This window comes from Heterodontus francisci, chromosome 27 (genome assembly GCF_036365525.1).
Source record: "Heterodontus francisci isolate sHetFra1 chromosome 27, sHetFra1.hap1, whole genome shotgun sequence".
Taxonomy (NCBI): Eukaryota; Metazoa; Chordata; class Chondrichthyes; order Heterodontiformes; family Heterodontidae; genus Heterodontus; species Heterodontus francisci.
In genome coordinates, this window is record NC_090397.1 from 40,835,375 (window position 1) to 40,862,928 (window position 27,554).

Below are 27,554 nucleotides of genomic sequence, written 5' to 3' on the forward strand. Positions count from 1 at the left end.
CATCCCCTACACCCATTACGTCTATTTGACCCCGGTCCCCCTGCACTCCTGTACTGATAAACATTCTTCCTTCCCCTTGCCCACAAGTGTGGTGCCTCATTTCAACAGATGGAGATCTGAAGGCATGGGAGTGACATCCGCCATGCCGAAGATTGCGGCAGGCCCTCGAGATCTCAGGTAAGTGCATTTAAATTTATTAATGTTATTGATTTGCATCCTCACCACTGGCTTTCCTACCTATTTTCATATCGTCAGCAAAGTTGGCTACAATACAGTCGGTCCCTTCACCCAAGTTATTAATATAGATGGTAAATAGTTCAGGCCCCAGTACTGATCCCTGTGGCACTGCACTAATATATTTTATATAATGAAGAGGCTGCCACAGAGCCTCGCCACTGCTGGGAGGATCGGGCCAGGACCTCCTGTCATTGACGTCTGTGGCAGGCCTCATCGAAGCCATCTTCAGGCACCCACCGCCCCCGCCCACCCCCCGCCCCCCAGCCATGGGTTATGACGTCGAGGGGTTATTAAAATCCAGTTCACTGAGTGCAATAAATCTCAAAAATAATCAGTGATAATTCCTTGTTGCACAATAATACTTGTGCTAATGATGATACTTTCCTTTTAAGTGTATTTATTCTAACTTGCACTTCATTTGGGGTTAGAATTTAAACATCCTGATCTCTTTCAAAAATCATTGTATACATAATAGGCTGGATTTTACAGCCACCCCACCCCCCAACGTCAGGGGTCATGGTAGTGAGAGGTGGGGAGGGGGGGGGGGCAGTGGAATTGCCTCAGGCAGAGGCCCGCCACAGGCCTCGACGCTGGGAAGGCCCGGCCTGATATTGCTGACGGCAGCAAGGCCTCATGGTGGTGCCCCCGTCACTTGGTGACAGAAGGCAAATTTACATATGCAAAATAATGTTAATGAAAGAATAAATTACCTACCCGCTCCCGCCATCTGTTTTGGAGCAATATTGCTGCCAGTGGCTGGCACTCCCACACTGAACACTGGTGGGAGGGGGGAGCAAATAGGTTTTTCAGTGTGGGAGAGGGGGAGCAGGGTCAAACTCATCTGATTGGTGTAGAGGATGGTGGGAAGGGATAAAGTTCACAGTTTATGAACTGTTGGGGGGTGGGGGCGGAAGGTCAGGTGCACAAAGTTAAGTATTTTGGGGGAAGAGAGGGCATGTTCTATGGTTATTCGGGGCGGATAGAAACATTTATTCAATTTTTTTGAATCAATTTTTAATCACTATGTCTTTAAAATATGGAAATTAAATGGAAGGGCTCGAAGCCCTTTAAAAATGGTGTCAGCGCCTGCACAAAGGCAGCTGACGCCATTGCCAGGGATGGATCACCCGCCCCCTCCACATCATCGGGGTGGGCAGTCTGCCTCTGCCATTTAAATGAGCCACCGCGCTGAATCTTGCAGCGGCTCCGCGATGTGCAGTCTGCGACGGCGGACTGCCATTGTTTATGTCGGATTTCGGCGGTGGCAATGTAAAATGCAGCCAAATGTGTGTCTAATATGTTCCACACAGCAAGAAGCTGCACTCCCACAAAGCTGATTTTCTTTGAATGCTTAACAGAAGCAAAACCCAGGGGTTCTGTAAGAGGCGAGTGACCCTCCTAGTCAGTTATTCCTTTCTGTGCTCCAACCAGGCGATGTTTAATGATCAGGTGGTAAAGAAAAAGATCTATCCCTTGAAACCTCATTCAATAACATTGAGTTCAACACCTATCCTCTTGTATGCATGTGAGCAATTTTGACCTCCTTTTGCTCTATTGGGGGAGAATGATCTCCGTCACAGATGACAAGAAACCACCAAATGTTAGAAATTAGAAATAAAATCAAAAGTTGCTAGAAATATATACTGGATTTTCAATATCCGAAAGGAGAAAAAATATGCTAATTTTCAAGTGCCACCCATACAGAACTGATGAAGGATCTATGTCTGAAAGGTTAATTTTTATAAAAATCTTCTTTTTGTAAGTGTACTGCATTCCACACCTTTCACCATTGTTGCAACTCCCTACTGAGGGCTTTGAACTTGCAGCCTCCTCAAGGCTAGAAATTGAGCTCACTATTCACTAGCCACCCACCACTATTATTCACTAGCCACCATTTTCAGCAGTTTTTGTTTTATTTTAGTTTTTTGTTGCTCCTTTGCACAATGTATATTGCCCCATTCTCAGCCATTTGCCAGTGACACTATAATGGCTATAAAGAGATGCGCAAGGGTGACTCAGTCGTCAATTTCTCCTCAGCCACTCTCAGGAAGCATGAAACCTCTTTTCAGTGTCTTCCTATTTATAGTCACCAAGCAGCAGGAATTGACCATGTAGTTTTGTAAAAGGAGTTAACAATCAGGCAGAGTCAACATGGCTTTGTGAAAGGGAAATCGCATTTGACAAATTTATTAGAGTTCTTTGAGGATGTAACAAGCAGGGTGGATAAAGGGGAACCAGTAGAAGTAGTGTATTTGGATTTCCAAAAGGCATTCCTTAAGGCGCCACATAAAAGGTTACTATACAAGATAAGAGCTCATGATGTTGGGGGTGTAGTGACCTTTCATTAGAACTAGGTCAGTGACCTGAAATATTAACTTTGCTTCTCTCTCCACAGATGCTGCCAGACCTGCTGAGTATTTCCAGCACTTTTTGTTTTTATTTCAGATTTCCAGCATCTGCAATATTTTGCTTTTATTTTGGTGGAATGGGCAGACAGGTGGCAGATGAAGTTCAATGTGGAGAAATGTGAAGTGATACATGTTGGTAGGAAGAACATGGAAGGACAACGTAAAGTAAAGGGTACAAGTCTAAAGGGGGTGCAGGAGCAGAGGGACCCGAGTATAATTGTGCATAAGTCATTGAAGGTGGCAGGACAGCTTGAGAGAGCAATTAATAAAGCATACAGCATCCTGGGCTTTATTAAGAGAGACATAGAGTACAAGAGCAAGGTGGTTTGTTGAACTTGTATAGGACACTAGTTCGGCGTCAGCTGGAGTATTGCGTCCAATTCCGGGCAAAGCGCTTTAGGAAGGATGTGAAAGGAGGGTGCAGAAAACATTCACCAGAATGGTTCCAGGGGTGAGGAACTGCAGTTACGAAGATAGACTGGCGAAGTTGGGACTGATTTCCTTGGAGAAGAGAGGGCTGAGAGGAGATTTGATAGAGATATTCAAAATCATGAGGGTCTGGACAGAGTAGATAGGGAGAAACTGTACCCACTCGTGAAAGGATTGTGAATGAGAGGGCACAGATTTAGAGTAATTGGCAAAAGAAGGAAAAGCAACATGAGGAAAAACATTTTCAAGAAGTGAGTGGTTAAAGCCTGGAATGCACTGCCTGAGAGTGTAGTGGAGGCAGGTTTAATAAGAAAAGTAGGAATGTGCAGGGTTACAGGGAGAAGGCGGGGGAATGGCACTGGGTGAAGTGTTCTTAGGAGAGCCTGTGCAGACACATTGGGCCTAATGGCCTCCTTCTGTGCTGTAAAAATTTTGTGATTCTGTGATTCATCTTATCAATATGGACAGAAGCCATTGCATAGCCCCTGAGGAACCGAAAGCCTAAAGTCACATTGGCAAAACTAATACTTTATGAATTTACCTTTAAAGGTAACCTTTTTGGAGAACAAAGGAACTCATCAGTCATCAGTCATCAAGATCATCAGTCTGAGACCTCCAACCATGGAGAGAACATCGGAAGCCATCTTGAATTCCAGCATAAGGCTGAGAGAGAGAGAGATCAATTCCAGCTAAGACAGTTGAACCCTGCTGAGATGAGCTGGCAACCAACTGCAGCAGAGAAATAAAAGAAGAATTGAACAACTCCTCCACCTGTAAAAACTGAACTAAGAAATACTAGCACCATCTTTGAACTGAAGTGTTGACTGCCAGGAGATTTCAGCAACCCAGTAAAGGCAAGGCATCCAGCAAACAGGGCTGCAACTTTAAAACTTACCTTCCAAGAGGATCCCACAGGTTTTTCCTGAAAACAGCAGCCCTTTACATCTTGACCTCATAACGTCTCTTACCTTTTATCGTCTATCTATCTTTTCTTGAGTGTGCATGAGAGAGTAAATGCGTGTGTGGGTGATGTTGCAAACATTTTGGGTGATCATTCTTCAATAAATATTTAATTTTCTGTTTAAACTCATGAGAAAACCTGTCACTGTCTTTATTTGGCCAGCAAAACACAGGGGCTAGAACACAAATGTAAACAAAAACACTATCTGTGGTCAGTTGGGAGATGACCAGTAAAAACCAGCCATGCCATTTCTCACCTGTTCACAACAGTGCAGAATGCTGCAGTACAGAGGGATCTGAGTGTCCTTGTACATGAATCATAAAAAGTCAGCATGCTGGTACAGCAAGTAATTAGGAAGGCAAATGGAATGTTGGCCTTTATTGCAAGGGGGATGGAGTATAAAAGTAGGGAAGTCTTGCTACAGCTGTGCAGGGCACTACCTAGTGTGTAAAATTAAAGCACATGGGCTTGGGGGTAGTGTATTGCAATGGATAGAAAATTGGTTGGTAGACAGGAAACAAAGAGTAGGGAAAAATGAATCTTTTTCCAAATGGTAGGCAGTGAATAGTGGGGTACTGCAGGGATCGGTGCTAGGACCCCAACTATTCACAATATATATTAATGATTTAGATGTCACAAAACTGGGTGGGAGGGTGAGTTGTGAGGAAGATGCAGAGAGGCTTCAGGGTGATTTGGACAAGTTGAGTGAGTGGGCAAATGCATGGCAGATGCAGTATAATGTGGATAAATGTGAGGTTATCCACTTTGGTAGCAAAACCAGGAAGGCAGATTGTTATCTGAATGGCTATAAACTGAGAGAGGGGAGTATGCAGCGAGACCTGGGTGTTCTGGTACACCAGTCGCTGAAGGTAAGAAAGGCAAATGGTATGTTGGCCTTCATAGCAAGAGGATTTGAGTACAGGAGCAGGGATGTCTTGCTGCAATTATACAGGGCATTGGTAAGGCCACACCTGGAATATTGTGTACAGTTTTGGTCTCCTTATATGAGGAAGGATGTTCTTGCTATAGAGGGAGTACAGCGCAGGTTTACCAGACTAATTCCTGGGATGGCAGGACTGACGTATGAGGAGAGATTGAGTTGGTTAGGATTATATTTGCTGGAGTTCAGAAGAGTTAGGGGGGATCTCATAGAAACCTATAAAATTCTAACAGGACTTGACAGGGTAGATGCGGGAAGGATGTTCCCGATGGTGGCGGAGTCTAGAACCAGGGGCATAGTCTAAAGATACGGGGTAAACCATTCAGGACTGAGATGAGGGGAAATTTCTTCACCCAGAGAGTGGTGAACCTGTGAAATTCGCTACCACAGAAAGCAGTTGAGGCCAAAACATTGTACGTTTCCAAGAAGGAGTTAGATATAGCTCTTGGGTTTAGAGGGATCAAAGGGTATGGATTACTGAGTTGGATGATCAGCCATGATCATAATGAATGGCGGAGCAGGCTCGAACGGCCAAATGGCCTACTCCTGCTCCTATTTTCTATGTTTCTATGTTTTTATGTAAGTACTGTGTACAGATTTGGTCACCTTATTTAAAGAGGGACATACTTGCATTGGAAGCAGTTCAGAGAAGGTTTACTAGGGTGATTCCTGGGATGAGGGGTTTGTCTTATGAGGAAAGGTTGAGCAGGTTGGGCCTATATTCATTGGAGTTTAGAAGATTGAGTGGTGATCTTATTGAAATGTATAAGATTCTGAGGGGGCTTGACAGGCTAGACGCTGAGAGGATGTTTCCCCTCGTGGAGGAATCTAGAACTAGGGGGCACAGTTTCAAATTAAGGGGTCTACCATTTAAGACAGAGATGAGGAGGAATTTCTTCTCTCAGAGGATCGTTAGTGTTTGGAACTCTGTTCCCCAGTAAGCAGTGGAGTCTGAGTCATTGAATATATTCAAGGCTGAGTTAGACAGATTTTTGATTGATAAGTGAGTAAAGGGTTATGGGGGCAGGAAGGAAAGTGCAGTTAAGGCCACAATCAGATCAGCCATGATCTTATTGAATGGTGGTGCAGGCTCTAGAGGCTGAATGGCCTATTCCTGATCCTATTTCTTACATTCTTACGTTCTTATGGCTTTATGCTTGGAAAGTCTCACTTATCAAATTTACTGCAGTTCACTGAGGAAATTATGGACTCTGTTGACAATGGAAACTTTGTGGATGTACTATATTTATATTTCAGTAGACCTTTCAAGCCACACAAGCAATTAGTTCAGAAGCTAACAAGTGGGATAAGAGGCAGCTTTTGAAGTGAATTGACAATTGGCTAAATCAGATAAAGCAAAGAGTGCCTGTGAATGGATCTGTGTCACAATGGCACAAGGTTTATTCACAGCATCACAGGGTTCAGTCCTGGAACCATCATTTTTACAGTTTATGTGAACACTTGTGGCAGAAACAGTGTTATCGAAGTGTGCAGAGGAAAAACATTCAGTATGGGGCTTGTGAGTTTTGGATCCAAACTATTTTTGAAAGAAAAGTTTTAATGCAGTCGAACATATTAGATTTTTAAACTTACGATTACATGATTAAAAATAATAATGTAAAAGAAGCCAACTATTTTCATACGGCCATGGTAATCACTTCCGGTGCAAATAAAATATCATGCAAATGTAAAAATGTCATTAGAGCTGTGGTGAATGTGATGGATTTTTAAAATTTTGGTCGCAGGCTGCAATTGCAATTGTCTCAATTTTTCAGAAGTGAAAAATGACGACAGTAGAGTGATTGCTAATATTAAGACCTAGAACATTTTGATTAACTTTTAAAGCCGTAATTTAATCATAGAATGGGAGTTTAAACTATTTAAACATTCCAATGGTATTTCTGAATATATTATATAGAGAAATGCCATAGGCGTCTTTAAATACTTAAAGTTACCATTGCCTGATAAGATTATGTATGGTGTTTAAGAGTGTATTCAGAGAATGCTATGAATTAAAAAGGTATTGTGAGTTTCAGATTGGTTAAAGAGGCTTTTACTGTTACACTTGTTCTGTGATTCTGCTTTGAGAGACTGACCCATGTGGGCTGCTTTCCTGTTTTAATCCTGTGAGTCAGGATTGGTGTCTGTAGAGCTGCTTATGTGTGTTTATGGGGAGGATCAGGTCCCTGTATTTATTTCACAGGAACTGGCTCCCTCAAGTCAGTGAAACAGTTATAGACCTATATTTTTGTCAGTTTTTAATCCTGCATCCTGGGATACAGTCAACAGAGGGAGAACCAAGCCTCAGTGTCAGGCTGCATTTCTATAATGTGAAAGTGCCTTAAGTTTCAAGCAAAGTTCCCTAAATTCGAAAATGTGTTAGGAAGTGAAAAGTGTTAAAAATAGACCTCTCAGGCCATTAACCAAATTGTTTCCATAAACCAAATACAATTTATGCTATCATGGAATCTACTTCACCTATTTAATTTCTTGAAGGAAAATGTTACAAAAATGCTCTATCATCAAATGTGATCGAGCAAAACTCTTGCATATATATCCTCCCCAGTGTTAAGGTCTAGTCTGGGTCCATTCACAAGTAATACTCCATCCAGGCTGCACAGGACCCATTTCATCGAATGGACTATTTGGTTATTTTTGTCCACAGACAACTCCATAAGAGATACAAACTCTACTATTCATCTTCTGGCACAGGTATGATGGGCAGAATGGCCTCCCTTTGTACTTTATCATTCTAAGATTTTATACTAATCTGCTTGGAGTCTATTTCACAATACACAGTCCTCTATAAGGGAAAAGCAAATCTTCTAATTTCTAGTCTGACCTACGGTTTATTAATTTTGACTCTGCGTGTCCGGTTCCTCACTCACAATTCAGGTAAAATAGCTGGCTTATATCTGCATTATTTATAGCATTCAGCATTTCAAATATATGGATCACATCCCCTTCTGCCCAATCTTTTTCCAATGAAGAAGCAGGTCAGTATTGGGATCTTTCCTCATGACTGGCAGTGAGTTGGGTTTCTGCTTAAACTAAAAAAAAACTGCCTAGTTCAGCATGAAATTGACTTTCTTATTGAAAGCAATGGTAGTAAGTGCAGGAAGGAAGAACCTTCTGATGTTTGAGTTGAACAATATTATAGAAGCAGAGTAAAGGACCTATTACCATATTAGACCTTTCCTGGGAGTGACTGATATTGATACTGTGTGGCAGAAAAGAGTGATATCTTCAATTTGATGAGCTACAAAAACACAGCAAAATTTGTTAAAAAGAGCTTGAAATTTCATTGTCGTGTACGTTACAGTGCTCTTCTTATCAGGCAATGACTCTTTCCCAGGAAATTTATAATCCTGCATTTAAAACAAGATCATTTAAAAATGTTTTCTGACAGGTATTATTTTTGTATTTGCTACGACCAGGTGAGAAATGTGTCGAGGGTTCTTTTGCTATCGTTACCTGGTCTTAGTGTAACAGGGTTTAATTTTAAACACACTGTTCTGAGCTCCCCTTTTTGTGAATCCTTGCTCACAGTTTTCCAATTAAAAGACAAAGAAACCAATTCACACAGGCTTTCTCAGGTTTAAAGAAGAAAGATGAAATTTTATTAAAACTTAAACTCTAATATGGTTCATGCCTACAGATATATGACACGCCCACGCTAGCATGCACACACGATACACACATGCAGATAGGGACAGAAAAAGAAAAGAAAAGATAAGGTGGAACAGTTTGAGGCAATATCTTGTTATGGTGCTTCAAGCTCGTGGTTTAGTTCTTTTTGTAAGTAGTCTTGCTTTCGTTGGGGCCCAGTAGTCTTGTTAAAACCTTGTTCATGTAGGAAACTTTTCTCTCTTTGAGTTTCACCTGTTTTCACAAGATTCAGTTCTGTGGGAAGGAGATGGGAGCAGGCAGGAGAGAGGTCTTCTTGCTTCAGTTCCAGGAGAGATCTTTACTCCATGAGCACATGACTTTGTCTGTTCAAATCCTTTGTTGGGAGTTCAAATTCAAAAAAACTTCAGCCAGCTAGTCATGTGACTAAAACTGGTTTGACCACTTCTTCTGTGTATTGGGGAAGCAATAACTGGGTCCCTTTTGTTCCAAAACTGCTAGTTCCTATACAAAAATGTCTTTCCAGTTAGGGGCTTGCAATTTTAAGTTTTAATGTTCATGTGGCGAAATAATGGGTGCCTCAGTCTTGGTAGGTGGGGGGTTTGCCTGACATAGGGTCAAGGATGTCTCAGAGCGGTTACAGGACATTCTGAAGGGGGAGGGTAAACAGCCAGTGGTTGTGGTACACATTGGTACAAACAACATAGGTAAAAAATAGGATGAGGTCCTAAAAGCATAATATAGGGAGCTAGGAAATAATTTGAAAAGTAGGACCTCAATGGTAGTGATCTCAGGATTACTACCAGTGCCACGTGCTAGTCAGAGTACAAATAGCAGGATATATCGGATGAATATGAGGCTGAAGAGATGGTGTGAGGGGGAGGGTTTTAGATTCCTAAGACATTGGGACTGGTTCTGGGGGAGGTGGGACCAGTAAAAACTGGACGGGTTACACTTGGGCAGGACCGGGACTGATGTCCTAGGGGGAGTATTTGCTAGAGTGGTTGAGGAGGGTTTAAACCATAATAGCAGGGGGATGGGAACCTTTGCGAGAAGTCAGAGGTGGGGGGATCAAAGACAAGAACAAAAGATAGTAAGGGGAATAAGAAAAGTGATAGGCAGAGAAATCAAGTGCCAGATCAAACAGGGCCACAGTGAGAAATAGTGGGAAGAGGGCAAGTAATGTTAAAAAGACAAAACTTAAGGCTTTGTGCCTTAACGCGCGGAGCATTCGAAATAAAATGGATGAATTAAATCACACAAATAGATGTAAATGGGTATGATATAGTCAGGATTACGGAGACATGGCTGCAAGGTGACCAGGGATGGGAAATGAACAACTGGGGTATTCAGTATTTAGGAAGGGAAAACAAAAAGCAAAAGGCGGTGGAGTAGCATTGTTGGTTTAAGAGGAAATTAATGCAATAGTGAGGAAAGATATTAGCTCTGACGATGTGGAATCTGTATGGGTAGAGCTGAGAAACACTAAGGGGCAAAACACATTAGTGGGGGTTGTATATAGACCCCCAAATTGTAGTGGTGATGTTGGGAATGGCATTAAACAGGAAATTAGAGACGCATGCGATAAAGGAACATCTGTAATTATGGGTGACTTTAATCTGTATATAGATTGAGCAAATCAAATTAGTCACAATACCGTGGAGGAGAAATTCTTGGAGTGTATATGGGATGGTTTTCTGGACCAGTATTTTGAGGAATCAACTAAAGAACAGGCCATCTGGGTATTGTGTAATGAGAGAGGAATAATTGACAATCTAGTTGTGTGAGACCTCTTGGGGATGAGCGACCATAATATGATAGAATTCTTCATCAAGATGGAGAGTGACTTAGTTGATTCTGAGACTAGGGTCCTGAATCTTAGTAAAGGAAACTACGAAGGTATGAGGCGCGTGTTGGCAATGACGGATTGGGAAATGTTACTTAAAGGGATGACGGTGGATAGGCAATGGCAAGCATTTAAAGAGTGCATGGATGAACTGCAACAATTGTTTATCCCTCTCTGGTGCAAAAGTAAAACGGGAAAGGTAGCCAAACCATGGCTTACAAGGGAAATTAGAGATAGCATTAGATCAAAGGAAGAGGCATATAAATTTGCCAGAAAAAACAACAGACCTGAGGATTAAGAACAGTTTAGAATTCAGCAAAGGAGGACCAAGGGATTGATTAAGAAGGGGAAAATAGAGTATGAGAGCATGCTTGTGGGGAACATAAAAACTGACTGTAAAAGTTTCTATAGGTATGTGAAGAGAAAAAGATTGGTGAAGACAAATGTAGGTCCCTTACAGTCAGAAACAGGGGAATTTATTATGGGGAACAAAGAAATGGCTGACCAATTAAATGCATACTTTGGTTCTGTCTTCACAAAGGAGGACACAAATATCACCAGAAATGTTGGGGAACACAGGATTTAGGGAGAGAGAGGAACTGAAGGAAATCAGGATAAGTAGAGAAATGGTGTTGGGGAAATTGATGGGATGGAAGGCCAATAAATCCCCAGGGCCTGATGGTATGCATCCCAGAATACTTAAGGAAGTGGCCCTAGAAATAGTGGATGCATTGGTGGTCATCTTCCAAGATTCTATAGACTCTGGAACAGTTCCTACAGATTGGAGGGTAGCTAATGTAACCCCACTATTTAAAAAGGGAGGGTAGAGAGAAAGCAAGGAATTATAGACCAGTCAGCCTGACGTCAGTAGTGAAAAATTCTAGAGTCCATTAACAAAGATTTTATAGCAGAGCACTTAGAGGACAGTTGCAGAATCCGGCAGAGTCAGCATGGATTCACGAAAGGGAAATCATGCTTGACAAATCTACCAGAATTCTTCGAAGATGTAACTAGTAGAGTTCATGAGGGGGAGCCAGCGGATGTGGTTTATTTGGACTTTCAGAAGGCTTTCGACAAAGTCCCACATAAGAGATTAGCGTGTAAAATTAAAGCACATGGGATCGGGGGTAGTGTATTGTGTTGGATAGAAAATTGGTTGGCAGACAGGAAACAAAGAGTAGGGATAAATGAGTCTTTTTCCGAATGGCAGGCAGTGACTAGTGGGGTACCGCAGGGATCGGTGGGAGGATCCCAGCTATTCACAATATATATTAATGATTTAGATGAGGGAATTAAATGTAATATCTCCAAATTTGCAGATGACACAAAACTGGGTGGGAGGGTGAGTTGTGAGGAAGAAGCAGAGAGGCTTCAGGGTGATTTGGACAAGTTGAGTGAGTGGGCTAATGCATGGCAGATGCAGTATAATGTGAGGTTATCCACTTTGGTAGCAAAAACAGGAAGGCAGATTATTATCTGAACGGCTATAAACTGAGAGAGGGGAATATGCAACGAGACCTGGGTGTTCTCGTACACCAGTCGCTGAAGGTAAGCGTGCAGGTGCAACAGGTGGTAAAAAAAACAAATGGTATGTCGGCCTTCATAGTAAGAGGATTCGAGTACAGGAGCAGGGATGTCTTGCTGCAATTATACAGGGTCTTGGTGAGGTCACACCTGGAATATTGTGTGCAGTTTTGGTCTCCTTATCTGAGGAAGGATGTTCTTGTTATCGAGGGAGTGCAGCGAAGGTTTACCAGACTGATTGCTGGGATGGCGGGACTGGCGTATGAGGAGAGATTGAGTCAGTTAGGATTCTATTTGCTGGAGTTCAGAAGAGTGAGGTGGGGGGGGGGGGGGGGGGGATCTCATAGAAACCTCTAAAATTCTAACAGGTTTTGACAGGGTAGATGCAGAAAGGATGTTTCCGATGGTGGGGGAGTCCAGAACCAGGGGCTATAGTCTAAGGATACGGGGTAAACCATTCAGGACTGAGATGAGGAGAAATTTCTTCACCCAGAGAGTGGTGAGCCTGTGGAATTCGCTACCACGGAAAGCAGTTGAGGCCAAAACATTGTACGTTTTCAAGAAGGAGTTAGATATAGCTCTTGGGTCTAAAGGGATCAGAGAGTATGGGGAGAAAGCGGGAACAGGTTACTGAGTTGGATGATCAACCATGATCATAATGAATGGCGGAGCAGGCTCGAACGGCCTACTCCTGCTCCTATTTTCTATGTTTCTATATTCATAAAGGTTTGAAACCCAGTCAGTGCAGAAAGGGTTACTTAAGGGAGAAATAGTTGGCAGTGTGCCTATGAGTGAGCACTGTCCTTTACCACTACACTGACATAAAGTGCTAAATATGGGGAATGTGTTTCATTTACCAACAATGACATCCCTCACCTTAATAAGCTTAACATTCACTGAGACAGAAAAGTTCGTGTGGGGCATTCTTTAAAAGGGTGGAAATGACACTTTATTGTGCTTTTACCCAGAAAAGGCTGGATCCATGTGATTGGTGATGGAATTAAATAAATGTGTTGCTGATCCCAAAAAACAATGAAAATTTGTTATTTATATTTCATTTTTAATGAAAATCAAGATTTAAAAAAACTGCCTTGTAAACGTTTGCATTTCAGGAGATTAAGGCTAGTAATTACAGTTGGTGATGCTCGTGGACAAACACTCCCAGAACATTCTCCTCTCTGCTGTTTTAACACAAGCATTAAACCTGATGCTTTTAAATGGACTAACGTTTCTACTAAAGTAATAGCGGAATTTCATACAAATTTATTAAGCGTTCCTCCATTGGTATCACCAAAACTAATTTCTAGGCTATAGTATCTGCTGAGGATAACATTCCTTTCAGGGTGAACATGGCAGCATTGAAGTGAAAGTTTCAGAGCAGATTTTATGAGGAGCTGAGACTGCCTAAAATCTTCCAAACTAGTACCGTTTCAAGGTATTGCCTCTGCCACAGAACCTCGGAGTAGGAGCAGGTTATTCAGCTGTTCGAGCCTGTTAAGGCATTCAGTTTTTAAATTTAATTAATCAGACCTTCCTTATGTACAATATGCATAAGTAATGTTTCTAGGGAAGTTCTATCCCTTGTTCTTGCAGGAATTGAGCCTCCCCAAAAAATGTCTTATTCTTCTGTACTCTGCAGCTACACAGTGCAAAGTGGAAGTTACCCATATCAAAAAATGAACGACTGCAATATAGCTTTGATATTATTTCCAGTAACTATATATAAAAGCAGAACTGCTGGTTTCAAGGTTTAAAATGCTCGTCAGAGTTGAAATTTGGAGACGATGGGTGGGAGTGGAGTTCACATTTTGATCTATAGACTGTAATTAAGAGTCTTTGTTTGCTTTTCATAAAATGACTTTCGAGGGAGAAAGCCAAAGCCTAAGTGGAGAACCCGCCTTGCGAATGTTTTAAAAGCGTCACTTCAGCACGCAGCACCTCGCTTTAACGGCGTCGATATAAACCAGGGTTTGGCTGCGATGTTTCTGTGACAGGCAATCAGCCACTGGCTCCCCGAGAGGAGACTGAGTGTGTGTGTGTGTGTGTATATTCCTGGTATTCCTTGTATGGAAATTAGTCCGGGATCGAGGGGGACCGAAGGGGATTGATGAAACTGGTTTTAGAGGGAGGCAGGAGGAGGGGGCTGAGAGTTCAGGACAGTGGCGATCACCAGCAGTTTGCACAACCCCTGGATAAATCCCGACCCAAGAAAAAGAAAAAAAAAACAAAAACAAAACTAAGCTGTTTGGAGATCGAACCCGGGCTGATGGCGGCTCTTCAGATCAGCTGCTAATGTTATAGTTTGGGATTATTAGAATTTGTTGCTGTTGTGAACCTATTCCTGGAACCTCCCTCTCCCCCGATCTCATCTTCCTGATATTAACCTGGGACAGATCTCTTTATTTTTTTTTGGATTTATTTATTTTCCCTCCCACTTTGTGTGTTTTGTAAAATATTTTCACGGTGGAAGATGGCTGCTTGCAGGAGCTCAGCCAGTCTAATAGCAGTTATACAGTTGTGCCTGATGCTATCTTGTACATCGCAAGAAAGCTTTCCTCAAGCTAATGAGTAAGTAACAATAAAGCAGTTTGCTGCTTGTCCTTGTTGTAACTGTGTGTGCAGTGCCCAGTGTGTCTGACTGTGGCCGCGGTCCTTGCCAATAAGACGTGTTATAATGGGGCTTTACTGTATCTCACGGTGCATCTCAGTGATTAAAGAGCGTGCTGTGGAGAGAGAGAGGGAGAAATCTTCTGATGCATTTAGTAGATCAGTGATTTCGAGAAGTGTTACAACATTTAAATAGACGCTCTTCCTTTGGTTGACCTCTGTGTATATCCATATTTGACTTTCAAGCCTTTGCTGAACAAAAAAAGACGCCCAAAAGTTTAATGTTATCTTTAAAGCAGATATTTAGATTAAAACGATGGCAGTATGTGATTCAGGATGGGCTGCCATGTTTTATTGGGGGATTGCTGAATTTTCCCATCAGAATTTGGGCAATCATATTGTTCAAAGAAACTTGTTGCAAAAGTTAGGAAAAAGTCTGTATTTAGAGGGATTGTACAAGAAGGTTTGCTTTGGCTGCTGTCAGTGGGACTGATCCCGCCAGCTTTCGATGATGCACAGTCGTATTAAAGGCGCATTGCCTTCTTCATTAAGAAGTGTTTGACAAATTTCTCCTTTGTTGATAAACAGAAGGTGCAATTATGTAAACTACGTTGAAATGCATTGTTGCGTCACTTGCATGTGATGTTAACGTGGCGAGGATAACATTTACAACCTCCCTTAGCACTCCCCCCCCCCCCCCCCCAACCACCAAAGAAAAACCCAGGTCTGCTAACAGGAATGTAACAGAACGCTCATGTCCAGAATTATATACTTAGCCAGGATGTAGGAATTCTTTAAGTTTTTGACATACAGTTGATTTCCTTTTTGTTGGAGGTAGAATATCATATTTGCAACATTGCTAAGGAGTCTGATATTGTGATGACAATGGGCTATTATTTCTACCCCCGCCTCCTCCCCTACCCCATTCCCAGAATAAAGGTCCCTTTAACTTTGTGATTTGTTCATTAAGGTGATGCAGTTAACGCTTTGAGTGAGGAAGCATCAGCAATAGCCCCGAGGCTTTAATTTAAACGAGTTGCTCTTGAGGTGGAGCACATTTATGTTTGAATGTCACAGGTGTAACAGGACCAGGCTGGTTTTACAATGCAACCTCAGACACATTCTAATCCAGAGTGTGACATTCTTTTTTCATAGCATTGACAGTCCCAGCAGGTCATTTCTTTCTATATATATAAAAAAACAAATCTTGTGCTGCGCTACAGGAGCCTGTGGAGACATGGTTTTGCAGGCGTATTCAGTCACCGATAGAATCATTTCATTGGTAAAATAAAACTGAGTGGTAGCAGGGAGACCGCGTGGGTTTCCGCCGGGTGCTCCGGTTTCCTCCCACAGCCAAAGACTTGCAGGTAATAGGTAAATTGGCCGTTGTAAATTGCCCCTAGTGTAGGTAGGTGGTAGGGAATATGGGATTACTGTAGGGTTAGTATAAATGGGTGGTTGGTGGTCGGCACAGACTCGGTGGGCCGAAGGGCCTGTTTCAGTGCTGTATCTATAAATAAATAAATAAATATGCTTTACGTACATGTTTGAACCATCTCGTCCTGCCCCTCCAAGGAACTTGGGCCCATGTGTTTTCTGCTTCTAAGATTTGTAGCATTAATTAAAATAATTTTGGAGTTTGCTGCTAAAAAAAAAGTAATTTGCGTAAGCAGTGGATCCTAAGGTAAATGTTTGGATTGAAATGATGAACTTGGGCCCACTTACTTTGGATGTTGTTGCTTTGTGTAGAACATAAAATTTTGTATTGCAGAAGCATAAAGACAGTGCTGGTTTTTACTGGTAGTTTAAAGCAATGGCAAATTCTAGTATTATTTCTAGATGTAGTACAAAGATACACATTTGCATTTCCACAGTTTATATTAATTCCGGTTTAATTGTTAATTTGATTCAGCATGAGCAGATTTGCAGATAGCTTTTCTTCAATTTCCCATTTAAAAAGTTACCATGCCTCCATAACAGGCTCACTAGGATGGATGGAGACCGATGAGGTTTCTGCTACTCAGAACCTTACAGGGGACCACTAGGAGGTGTGTGAGAGCAGTGCTTGTTGATTCAGTCTGTGGTTTGAGAATTTATTTGGTACGGCGGCACTGAAAAAGGCCTGAGCAGCAGGTCATCTGCACTCCTTCTTGACCATAGATGATATCGATGTGGTCTAGGAAGGCTAAGGAATAAAACATCATACAAATAATTTCTACCTTCACAGACATGAAACTGAACTGAACCTGGGCTGAATGAAAATTGTTCCCCTTTTTGTGGCTGGCATCCAGCAGTGCAGTCCCTTTAAGGGCACGTGTGGTGCATCTCTGCCCATCTGGTAATGAATTTGGATCGGGGTCCGAAAACTGGTGTAGGGACCTTAATTTGTATATTCAAGGCACCTAACGTCCGTTTCAGGCAAGCATCCCGGATACTTGGAAGTTGCTGGCTTCCAATTTGGCAGGAGGCACACTTCCGGAGGGAACGGGCACAAGAAATCCCGATGCAAATATTTCACCCAAAAAACGGGCGCGACCAAGTCCAATTTCTCTCACATGGTCTTTTTTTTTAAAAAAGCTTTGTTTTTGAACAAGTATTTGAAGAGTTAAGGTTACATATCAAAGGGAGCCTTCAATGACAGCTGCTGACCATATGCTGTGCTTAGGTTATCTCAGTACCGTCTTTGGCATATTATTTAGAGGAGCCTCCGTTGGCTGTTTCCACATGAAATCGTATCAACTTTGATGGTGTGAATGCAAAGAGTGTGATTGTAGCTAACCACAGATGCTATGTCTTAGTAGTGCTTGTAGGAATGGGGCCATCATTTTGTCCCTGCTAATTTGCAGTGGTATATTTTTAAACCTGTTCGCTAGCGCTAGTGTTCAGATCTGTATTTTAGGAATGAGTTCTCCTGCCATCTCTGAGTTGCCTAAATATAGTAGCAGAGAAGTCATCAGCTGGTCCTAGCAATCAATGACACTGTCGGTGCACCAGTGTTAACCCCTTAGGCACTATAGCAGGCCAGCTTTCTAATCCTTTGCGTATGTGAAATAAATTTCTAACTACATTAAAAGTGAATGCCCCAGTTTCTTTTGATGCTCTAGTATTTTAAACACTAGACAAAACTTGCAAGTTACATCGTTTCAAACAACCTAGGTGCTGTAATATTTCAAAAGTAGGAGTTTGTGCATTGAAGGTACATAACTAATTAAAAATAAACCTGAAAGAAACTATGGATTGTTATGTATAAATTATCACTCGTGTCAGTATTTACAGACATGGACTTTCTATTAGGTGGAACTGTGATTAAACAGGAAGGTAAGCATGGAGAGAAGGCATTTTTGGAAAAGACTAACTTTTATGCTTTCATATTTCACAGCTGGAAGCTTGATCAAAATAATTTACTTCAAGTTTTATTTACATAATATTGGTCAGAATTTTTTTTGTCTTTAACTTTTTGCAATATTAAAGAAGATAATTCTTAGGATCAGTCTTGAGGTTCGAGGTTGTGTAGCACTACGGCTAAGAAACTGCCCAGTTACATTTACCATGAAACTGATTAAAAACAAAAGTTGCTGTGGAGAAAGACTTAAAGACCAAACTACTCTCAGTTCTCAGGCTACTTGATATTAATGTGTGCTAAAATTCTCATCCTTGTGTTCAAACCCCTCCATGGCCTCATCCTCCCTATCCCTGTAACTCCTCCAGCCCCATAACCCTCTGAGATATCTGCACTCCTCTAATTCAGACCTCCAGCATATCCCTGATTTTTGTCACTTCACCTTGGTGGCCATGCTTCACCTGCCTAGGTGCTATGCTCGGAATTTCCTCCCTAAATCTCTTTGCTTCTTTACCTCTCTTTCCTCATTTAAGATAGTCCTTAAAATCTATCTCTTTGACCAAGCTTTTGGCTACTTAATATCTCCTTATGTCTCTCAGTGTTAAATTTTGTTTGCTGACATTCATGTGAAGCGCCTTGGGGCATTTATTATGCTCGAGATGCTATTGAAGTCAAGTTGTTGTTGCTACAGGTACAGGACAGGAGCAATAATTCATTATCATATAGATACCTGCTCTAGGGCAACTGCAGAGTATAAACTGGCACAATTCTCAGAACTGAGGGCACAGTACCTGAGTATTTTAACTTGCTTTCTTAAAAAAAGGAACCATACTGAGAAGAAAAATGTTTGTTGAATTTTAGTTAGTAAGGCTCACTGGCATGGATCAGCCCCATCCATCTGTGCTTTCCAGACTTTATTAGTATAAGACAGCTTACATTTGAGTAAAGAAAGTTGCCTGAAAATATAGCTGTATAAATAATAATGCAAAGTAACATTATGATTTTGACAGTTAAAGTCGATATAAATGAACACTGTAACAGAAAAGGGGGCAATATCAGAAGCTGTCCTTCTAACATCACAGCAGTGCTATAGGTGGACACATCTGTGCTGGTGACTCAATCTTCGACTTATCGATCATAGGGATAGAGTCAGGAGTTGAATGAGGGGCTATTCTCATGTAAGACAAGAGTTTAAAATATATTTTTCTAATAGAGTAGGGATATGTAGAATGTTGTTTGAGCAAAGGCTCTTTCTAAAAATTAAACAGCCGAATAAATATTTGTTTCAGAATATAATTGAAGGCTATGAGCAGACAGATAGATATGAATGATCAAATGCTGTTTGTTTGTGTACTGCAGGGACCATGGTTATGTTGCCTGTGGAATGCCACTGGCCAGAGTTGAAGAATTTAGTTGTAAGATTTGATTGGTCTCACAAAGATTTGTTTCATAACATTTGATGGCCAGTGACTTTCATTTTCATAGAGGTTTATGCATATGCCAGACTCGAAAACTATCAAAAGCTGGCCAGCAGCTTCACAAAGACAGACAATTCAAAGACATATAAACTTATGATGTAGTTGCACTGAAAGTGCAGTAGGACACAGGCTTGTTGGAATTTTGGCTGGAGATATATCCAACGTTCCATCACTTGTATAGTGGAAGCTTTTAGCAAAAGCTGTGGGGATTTTCCCTTCCCTTTTGCAGGGGATTTGAATGCTATTGTGGATATGTATTGGTACTCACTGTTACTGAATTTGATGTTATATTGTTTGAAGATTGTTTATATGTTGTCCCAGTAACACAGAGGTACTCTTCCTCTCTGCTTCCTCCTGCTCACAGAAGCACTCTTTACCCTCTATCCATGCCAGCATTGCTTTCCCTCTCTTTCTGCAGTTCACACTGCCATTCTTCTACCCCCCTCTCCCCCCCGCCCCACCACCACCACCTCCCACATCCCTTCCCTTTCATGCTGGCAGTTTTCTCCCCTCTGCTGTTCACACTGACATTCTATCCCTCACACTCTTTATTTTACACAAACACATTTCTCCCCAGTTGACGCTCGTGCTCCTCCCCCTCGCTCCAGCTCACAAATTTTGCTGCCGCCTTTAGTCTCTACCTCCTTATTCATGTTGAAAATTTTCCTGCTCTCAATTCCAGCAGACACTCTCTTTCCTCACCTGGGAAAATGTGAAATTGCCCATTTTGGGAGGAAGAATAAAAAATAAGCTTATTATCTAAATGGTGAGAGATTGCAGAGTTCTGAGAAGCAGAGGGATCTGGGTGTCCTAGTGCATGAATCGCAAAAGGTTAGTATGCAGGTACAGCAAGTAATTAGGAAAGCTAATAGAATTTTATTGTTTATTGTGAGGGGAATTGAATACAAAAGTAGGGAGGTTATGCTTCAGTCATACATGACATTGGTGAAACCACATCCGGAGTACTGTGTAAATTATTGGTCTCCTTATTTAAGGAAGGACGTAACTGCATTGGAAGCGGTTAAGAGAGATTTTCTAGACTAATACCTGGAATGGGCAGATTGTCTTTTGAGGAAAGGTTGGACAGGCTAGGCTTGTATCCACTGGAGTTTAGAAGAGTAAGAGGTGACTTGATTTAAGATCCTGAGTGATCTTGATAGGGTGGATGTGGAAAGGATGTTTCCCCTTGTGGGAGAATCTAGAACTAGGGGTCACTATTTAAAAATAAGGGGTTGCCCATTTAAGACAGAGATGAGGAGAAACTTTTTCTTTGATGTCGTGAATCTTTGGAATTCTCTTTCTCAAAAGTCAGTGGAAGCAGAGTCTTTGAATATTTTTAAGGCAGAGGTAGATAGATTCTTGATAAGCAAAGGGGTGAAAAGTTATCAGGGGTAGGCGGGAAAGTGGAGTTGAGGTTACAATCAGATTAGCCATGATCTTGTTGAATGGCGGAGCAGGCTCAAGGGGCTGAGTGGCCTACTTTTGCTCCTAATTCATATGTTTGTATGTTCACATATTCTCAGTTCACATTGACTCAGCTCTTCCTTTCTCCCCGAAGTTCAGACCAGCACTATTATCCTCCACCACCTCTTCCACTTCACTTTGTCAATATCAACCTCCGTTGTCCCCTGAGTCTCCCTGGCACTTTTCTCTTGCTCTCCCTCACTTCATGCTGGCCATCTTCTCTCCCTTCCTACCAACTCTTGCTGACACCTATTCCCATCCCCTTTCATTGATAAGCCTGGTTCCTACTTAATACCTCTGATGCTCTGGGGTGAAGGTGCTCTGAGAATTCCTCACTGCAATGTATAATAGAGTTACATCTCCTGGAGAGGCAGCAGCATCAGGTAGCAGTGGGGATCAGTGATGAGGTGCACAGCTAGAAGAGAAGAGACACTGATTTTCATCTGCAATCATGGACAAATGGGCACTAATTCCAAAACACTGACTGTCCTTGTGAAACATGGACACTTGGCATGTATTTATTTTTCCATTGATATTTGCTTCATGCGCTGAAGTTGAGTAATGTCTATTGGGGGGGGGGGGGATTCTGTGTGGTCTGTGGAAGGAGTGGGCCTAAAGATTGAATGGGCTCTTCTTTTTCTGAACTTTCTTACATTTTGTTGGTATATCAGGAGAAAGTGACATGTCTCTCTTGTATTCTTGTAATAATATCAGTAATATTTGACACGAGACCACTTTCCCCTTTTTGCTTCAGATGAGATTTCTTCACTTTGGAGATTATTTCAAAAACACATCTCCCTATACAGTCCAGAAGTGTGGTGGTTATGGTAGTGGATTAATAATGTAGTGAATGTGAGTTCAAATACCACCACGGGTAGTTTAAGAATTCAGTTCTTTAAAAATCTGTTATAAGTAAAAGTGATATGAAGCTGTCCACTGGTTCACTAATATCTTTTCTGTTAGGAAACCTGCCATCCTGATCCAGTCTGACCTATATGTGAGCCCAATCCTACACCAAGTTGACTCTTAACTGCTCTTTGAAGTGGCCCAGCAAGCCATTCAGTTGTATCAAATCACCAAAAAGAAAGACTTGCATTTATATAGTACTTTTCATGACCACCAGACATCTCAAAGCGCTTTACAGCCAATGAAGTACTTTTTTTTTTAACTGTCAGTGGGTCAAGCAGATTGCTCACCATCCACCTCTCAGGGCAACTGGGATGGGCAATAAATGCTGGTCTTGTTACCCACATCCTGAGACTGAATTTAAAAAAGAGTCTGTGATCGTCCTCATATATTTGAGGTGGGAAGCAGCGTTGTGTTCTGATTTGCCATCACCTTTTCAGCCAAACTACATCTTAAATGGAAGGAGCTGGCTCCAGGCTGGAATATAACACCCTTCCTCTAGCAGCCTGACTGGCTTCAGACCAAACTCGCCTTGCCGCGGTAGATGAATGTGAGTGGCAAAGAAACCACTGCTGGAATATGCAGCGTTAAAATCAGGGGGATAATTGCATTGTTTGTGTTACAGTCCCACCTATTTGCTAATAGTCTGTAATGCATCGTAGTAGCTTCAGAATGTATCACTCTTACTCGCTAGTTAGTATATATTATGAAGCCTATTTCTTAGCAAACCACTACTGAAAAAAACTGGCCTTTCCCTCCCCCTGCATTCGGTCTTACACATTTGACATGTTGAGGGTCCTGATCTTGGATGAGTCCTTCATTGGGACATTTCTGCCCTTTGAGGTCTCTTGCTTGTTCTTCAGCTCCGACAGCAGTGTCCTTACTGCAGCGCAGCTGAGAGTTCTGCCCTCATACTGGTGGGATCTTTCTTGGCAGGCAGGAATTGCGCCAGGAGTACGTCGTGCCTAGTGAATGGTCCCTGACCCAGGGAAATGGGTCGATTTGGGGCACATCCTGAGGGGCTGGGTGGAAGGTGATTAAAGTCCCGCCCTGCCAGAACTTCACCATAAAGAGGAGAATCTTGGCATTGATCTTAATAATATAAAGAGTAGCAACAAAGAATATTAGGACCAAGCACAAAAATTGGCAAGTGCTACGTTAAGACTAATATACAAAATTACTCATACTCGTTTATGTATTAGCTGTAATGCACAGAGCAAATTCCCCTCCATTGTTGGTGCAAAATAGTCAAGTCACAGCCTGTTATATCTGGGAGTGCTTGATGTTGATACCAAGTCCTAATATTGTAACCATTTTTATTAAGGTCTAAACAATGTATTATGGTCTGTAAAAAGAATTTTACAGGCATCTGTTTAGGATTCTTGGAGTTAGTTTTGTTTATAATTATCATGATAGGGAGAAACAGATGGTCGGAGTATTGTAGATTTGTGTATTCTGATATATTATGAGATCCCTACATGGAGAAAGTATGTATTTATTTTCAGCTGCCTCCAGACAAATGTTTGCCTTAACCAATCATAATTATTACTGACATTGCATAGATCTCCCGATCTGGTAAAATTGACAATTCGAGAATCCCATCGACCTGAAATCTTAACTCTCTTTCTCTCTCCACAGATGCTGCCGGACCGGCTGAATATTTCCAGCATTTTCTGTTTTTATTTCAGATTCCCAGCATCTGCAGTATTTTGCTTTTGTTTCAATTATTTATTTTTGGTTATTTATTGCTGTGGAGAAAGTTGCTCAGCTGTACTGTACATCAGTGGCTTATGGCCCCTGAGTAGAATTCCAGTAGATCAAGCTGTTGTACTCATTCCGTATGGGAAGAAGACAGGTTGAGGTTGGTCACAGACATCCCAAATAGGCATTTCAGTGCCACGCAGCCACTACTGAAAGAGACACAAACTTCTGTAAATCTACCCCTGCTAAGATGCCTTCCTCCACTGTTATTACAGTGAAGTCCTGGGCAATTCAATATCAGTGGCCCATTGTAGGGAATTGAGTTTGAATGACTGTCAAAGCTGGTATTTAAAACTAAGACTCTTGATCCAGGAGTTGAGCACAACCCTACTAGAACTGCAGGCCCCACCTTATATAATGGTTTTAAAAGCATAAGATGGTGACTGATTGTAACAGGATTAGGCCTATGGTACCTGATATTGCCATTCCTGTTACAAAAAGCAGATTCTTTGCCTAACTTGAAATATCGCTTAACAGAATTCAATTGTGTATAATCTGAGAAAGCCTCAGAAATCCCTCAAGTATGTGAGGGTTAGGATCTGATAGTTTGCGTGGGATCTGATAGTTTGTGCTAACTATGCCATAGTCCAAGGGGAGAATCATGACCCAATTGCCACTGTCATACTTCTATGACTTTCAGTCAGCCTGTTGTACCAACAGATTTATTTATGATGTTACTCATTTATTCCGCTGATTTAGTTATGAGATACGAAAGTTGCGTTTGGAAGTATGAGAGGTTAGAACATATCATTTTTATGCTTAATGTGTAGAACTTGATAGGTTTGAATAATTTATACCCGATGAGAAAAGTAATGAATTAATCAAGCCAATGACAAGATGGTCAGTAACATAACAGATGCTGTGCATAAATCATAAGAAGTAAGGCAAATTTGTGGCCTATGTTTAAATATTCTGATTCTTAGAAAGCGTCTGAGAGTGTGGTAAACCAGTGTTGACTTGCTTGTGTGAAAACATAATTATTAACATGTTCCAGAGCAGGAATACTGGAAGAACACAAGTATGTCACTACTGTTTATATTTCTGAAAACTATTAGTGAAATGTGAAAATATCACACCAGGCTGTGGTAAATTAAGATTTATTATTTATTTGTCTTTCAGAATATATTAAATCACCTTTAATTATAAAGACTTTTTAAAAATAAAAATGGCTTTGACTCTTGATATAGTGAGTCCATGTGAAATTTGACTGAACAGTGTTTTATCATGACCAAGCTCTGGGAATAGTGATATGATGACGTATTGGATTCAATTGTAGGCTGAGGAGAGATTTAGAAACAGGTCAATGATCTTTTTTTTATAAAGTTGGAAAATATCCAATAAAAATGCATAAATCTTTAAAATGCAATTCAACATTGTCATGAATGATGGTCTTATCCTCCAAAGGGCCAGACTATCTTCAACTTATGAAGATCCTGCTAAAGAAATAATTAAATCATTTATATTGTACAATTCTAATCTGAAGTCCATCTAAATCTGTAATTCTCAGCTTTTTTGTTCTCTTCTCCTTTCTCGGATTTTGTGAGTTCTGGTGTCAGCCATGCCTCTGTTGGTAGCACTCTCAGCTCTGAGTCAAAAGGTTGTGGGCTCAAGTCCGATACTGGAGACTTCTCTCAATGCCACAGCCAAGGCCAGGACCTCACCATGTAAGGAATTTTGCGCACTGATGTACTGAACCAAACTCAGCAAATAAAGATTTTTGTTAAATATAAACATTTAGCACTTTCCTCACAGGGATTCTCACATTTTCATTGGGCTGCTGCTTCCTATATGTTGACAGTCAGAATGAGTTTAAAGTGGTGGAAATAACACAGATTAAACACAATTTACAATAAACACAATTTCAACCTATCTCCTATTATACCAAATGTCTCATCATGCTCCATCTGAAGTTCTATTGAAATTGATTGAGTTCAATTGCAGTAAGACAAAATTATTTTAATAAATGTCCATTAAACCAAATTAATAGCGAGGTCAAAGTGTTATTAGTAGCGTCTTTTAGCAGCATTGTAACAAACTAAAGCGGTGTCATTGTTTTACATTAAGAGCCTAGGTGCATTTTTATTTCATAGAGAGAATATTGAATCTACCCATCTGTCCAGACATCTAATGGATGGTTACCATTCCAAATAAACTCTATGAAGAGAATCCAAGTTGCCTGTTACTATAATAGAATGAAATATGATACTTGATCACTTGGTATCACGGGTAAATTGGACTCCTGGAATGAAAGAACTTTCACTTATATAGCACCTTCCACAACTCCAGGGCCGGAATTTTTCGTTGGGCGGGAAGCTGTAAAATCGGTGGTGAGCCTGCTGCCGCCTTGCCTGGGGAGCCAGGCCAGGACTTCTCACTCCCCAGGCCTTTAATTGATTTTGGGCAGGACTTCCACCACCTTGAGGTAGGAAGACTCGCCTAATGGAGCTGCCGGCCAATCAGCGGGCCAGCAGCTCTTTGTCCCAGCAGTGGTCACTGCTCCTGGTGGCGCTGCCAGGACAAAGAGCTGCCAACCATCGCAAGCAAGGTGAAGGACGGCCCTGGAAGACAGGTACGTTTTTAAGGCCTCACCGGGGACAATCGGCTGGGCCCCAGCGAGGCATGTGGGGGTCGGTTAGGGGGGCATGGGAAATGTTGTGCGTTGGGGACGGCCGTCCGTGGATCACAAGGTGCCCAACCAGGAGGGCCCCCAGCCTGCAAGAAGGATGCCCGAATTTACCAGATGAGGTTCTTCAGGCTTTTGCCGCCTGGCCGTCAAGGGTAAAATACCTGCGGCGGCGGGCAGAGGCCCTTAAGTGCTAGTTAATTGGCCACTTAAGAAGGGCCTTGATTGGCCTGAGGTGGGCGGGCTGTTTCTCGTTGCTGCTGACCCGTGTAACATTGCAGCGGGGGCGGGAGGTGGTTGGTAATGGCCCCCTGCCTTCCACTCAATTTTACACACCCCGCCACCCCCACCACCCCCACCCCTACCACCAGCCCACTCGTTTGGGAGCCATAACATTCCGGCCAGGACATTCCAAAGCATTTTATAGACAACTAAATACTTTTCAAGTGTAATCACTATTGTTAAGTGGGAAACACTGAAGCCTTTTGTGCACAACAACAACTTGTATTTATATAGTACCTCTAACATGGTAAAAAAATCCCAAGGCTCTTCACAGGAGCGTTAACGGACAGAATTTGACATTGACCTACATAAAGAGATATTAGGAGATGTGACCAAAAGCTTGGTCAAGGAGGTAGTTTTTAAGGAGCGTCTTAAAGGAGAGAGGTAGAGAGGCAGAGAGATCTAGGGCTGAATTTTACGCCGCCCCAGCTGGTTGGATGGTGGCGTGGGGGGCGGCATACAATTGAGCAGGAGGCTCCAGGAGGCCTACCCGCCCCACTCCCGCCTCCGGTCAACTTTATGGCAGTTGGGTGGGGTGGGAGGGGGGGAATGGCCCGCCCACCTGAGGCCAATCAAGGCCCTTAAGTAGCCACTTAACGGCCATTTAAGGACCCTCGCCCACCTCCACAGGTACTTTACCCATGGCAAGCGGGCATGCTGTGGACGTGAAAGGCCGCCCAGCGAAAGCTGTCGGGCTTTCCGTGCCCGGGGGGAGGAGGATGTGGGCCACGATTTGGGGACACCCCCGCCTCCCAACTCACCCCCAGGACCCAAGACGCCCCACCTCCCCCCAAACGACCACTCCAGCCTCACCAGGAAAGGACCGATCTCCCTGGTGAGGCAAGCGCAACTTATCTTGGTTCCTGGATCCCTGTCCTCGGCTTGGCTGCAGTCCCAGCAGTGGCCACTGCTCCCGGTGGCACTGCTGGGTCTAAGAGCTGCCAGCCCGCTGATTGGCCGCAGGTCACTGAGGCGGGACCTCCTCCCTCAAGCGGGTGGAAGTCCCACCCTGGGACAGTTACAGCCCGGGGACCCGTAAAATACGGGACGGATCCCTGGGCTAGGAGGAAGCGGGTTCGCCACCGACTTTTATGTCGGTGGTGAATTCCTGTCCGCCTAAG

General features: G+C 42.3%; 1 protein-coding gene across 14 annotated transcripts in view; it reads left to right on the forward strand.

Annotated features, from left to right (window-relative positions):
* LOC137384760 (voltage-dependent calcium channel subunit alpha-2/delta-1) overlaps positions 1–27,554 on the forward strand; it is an 891,951-nt gene that overhangs the window by 170,960 nt on the left and 693,437 nt on the right. For 11 of the 14 annotated variants that reach the window (XM_068059175.1, XM_068059177.1, XM_068059174.1 and 8 more), the window contains exon 1: positions 13,992–14,540. The exons of the other annotated variants lie outside the window; for them this stretch is intronic. In XM_068059175.1, the coding sequence (XP_067915276.1) occupies positions 14,443–14,540 (98 nt within the window). In that variant the 5' untranslated portion in view covers positions 13,992–14,442. Of the gene's footprint in view, positions 1–13,991; positions 14,541–27,554 lie in introns of those variants that run through there. 14 annotated transcript variants of the gene reach the window in all.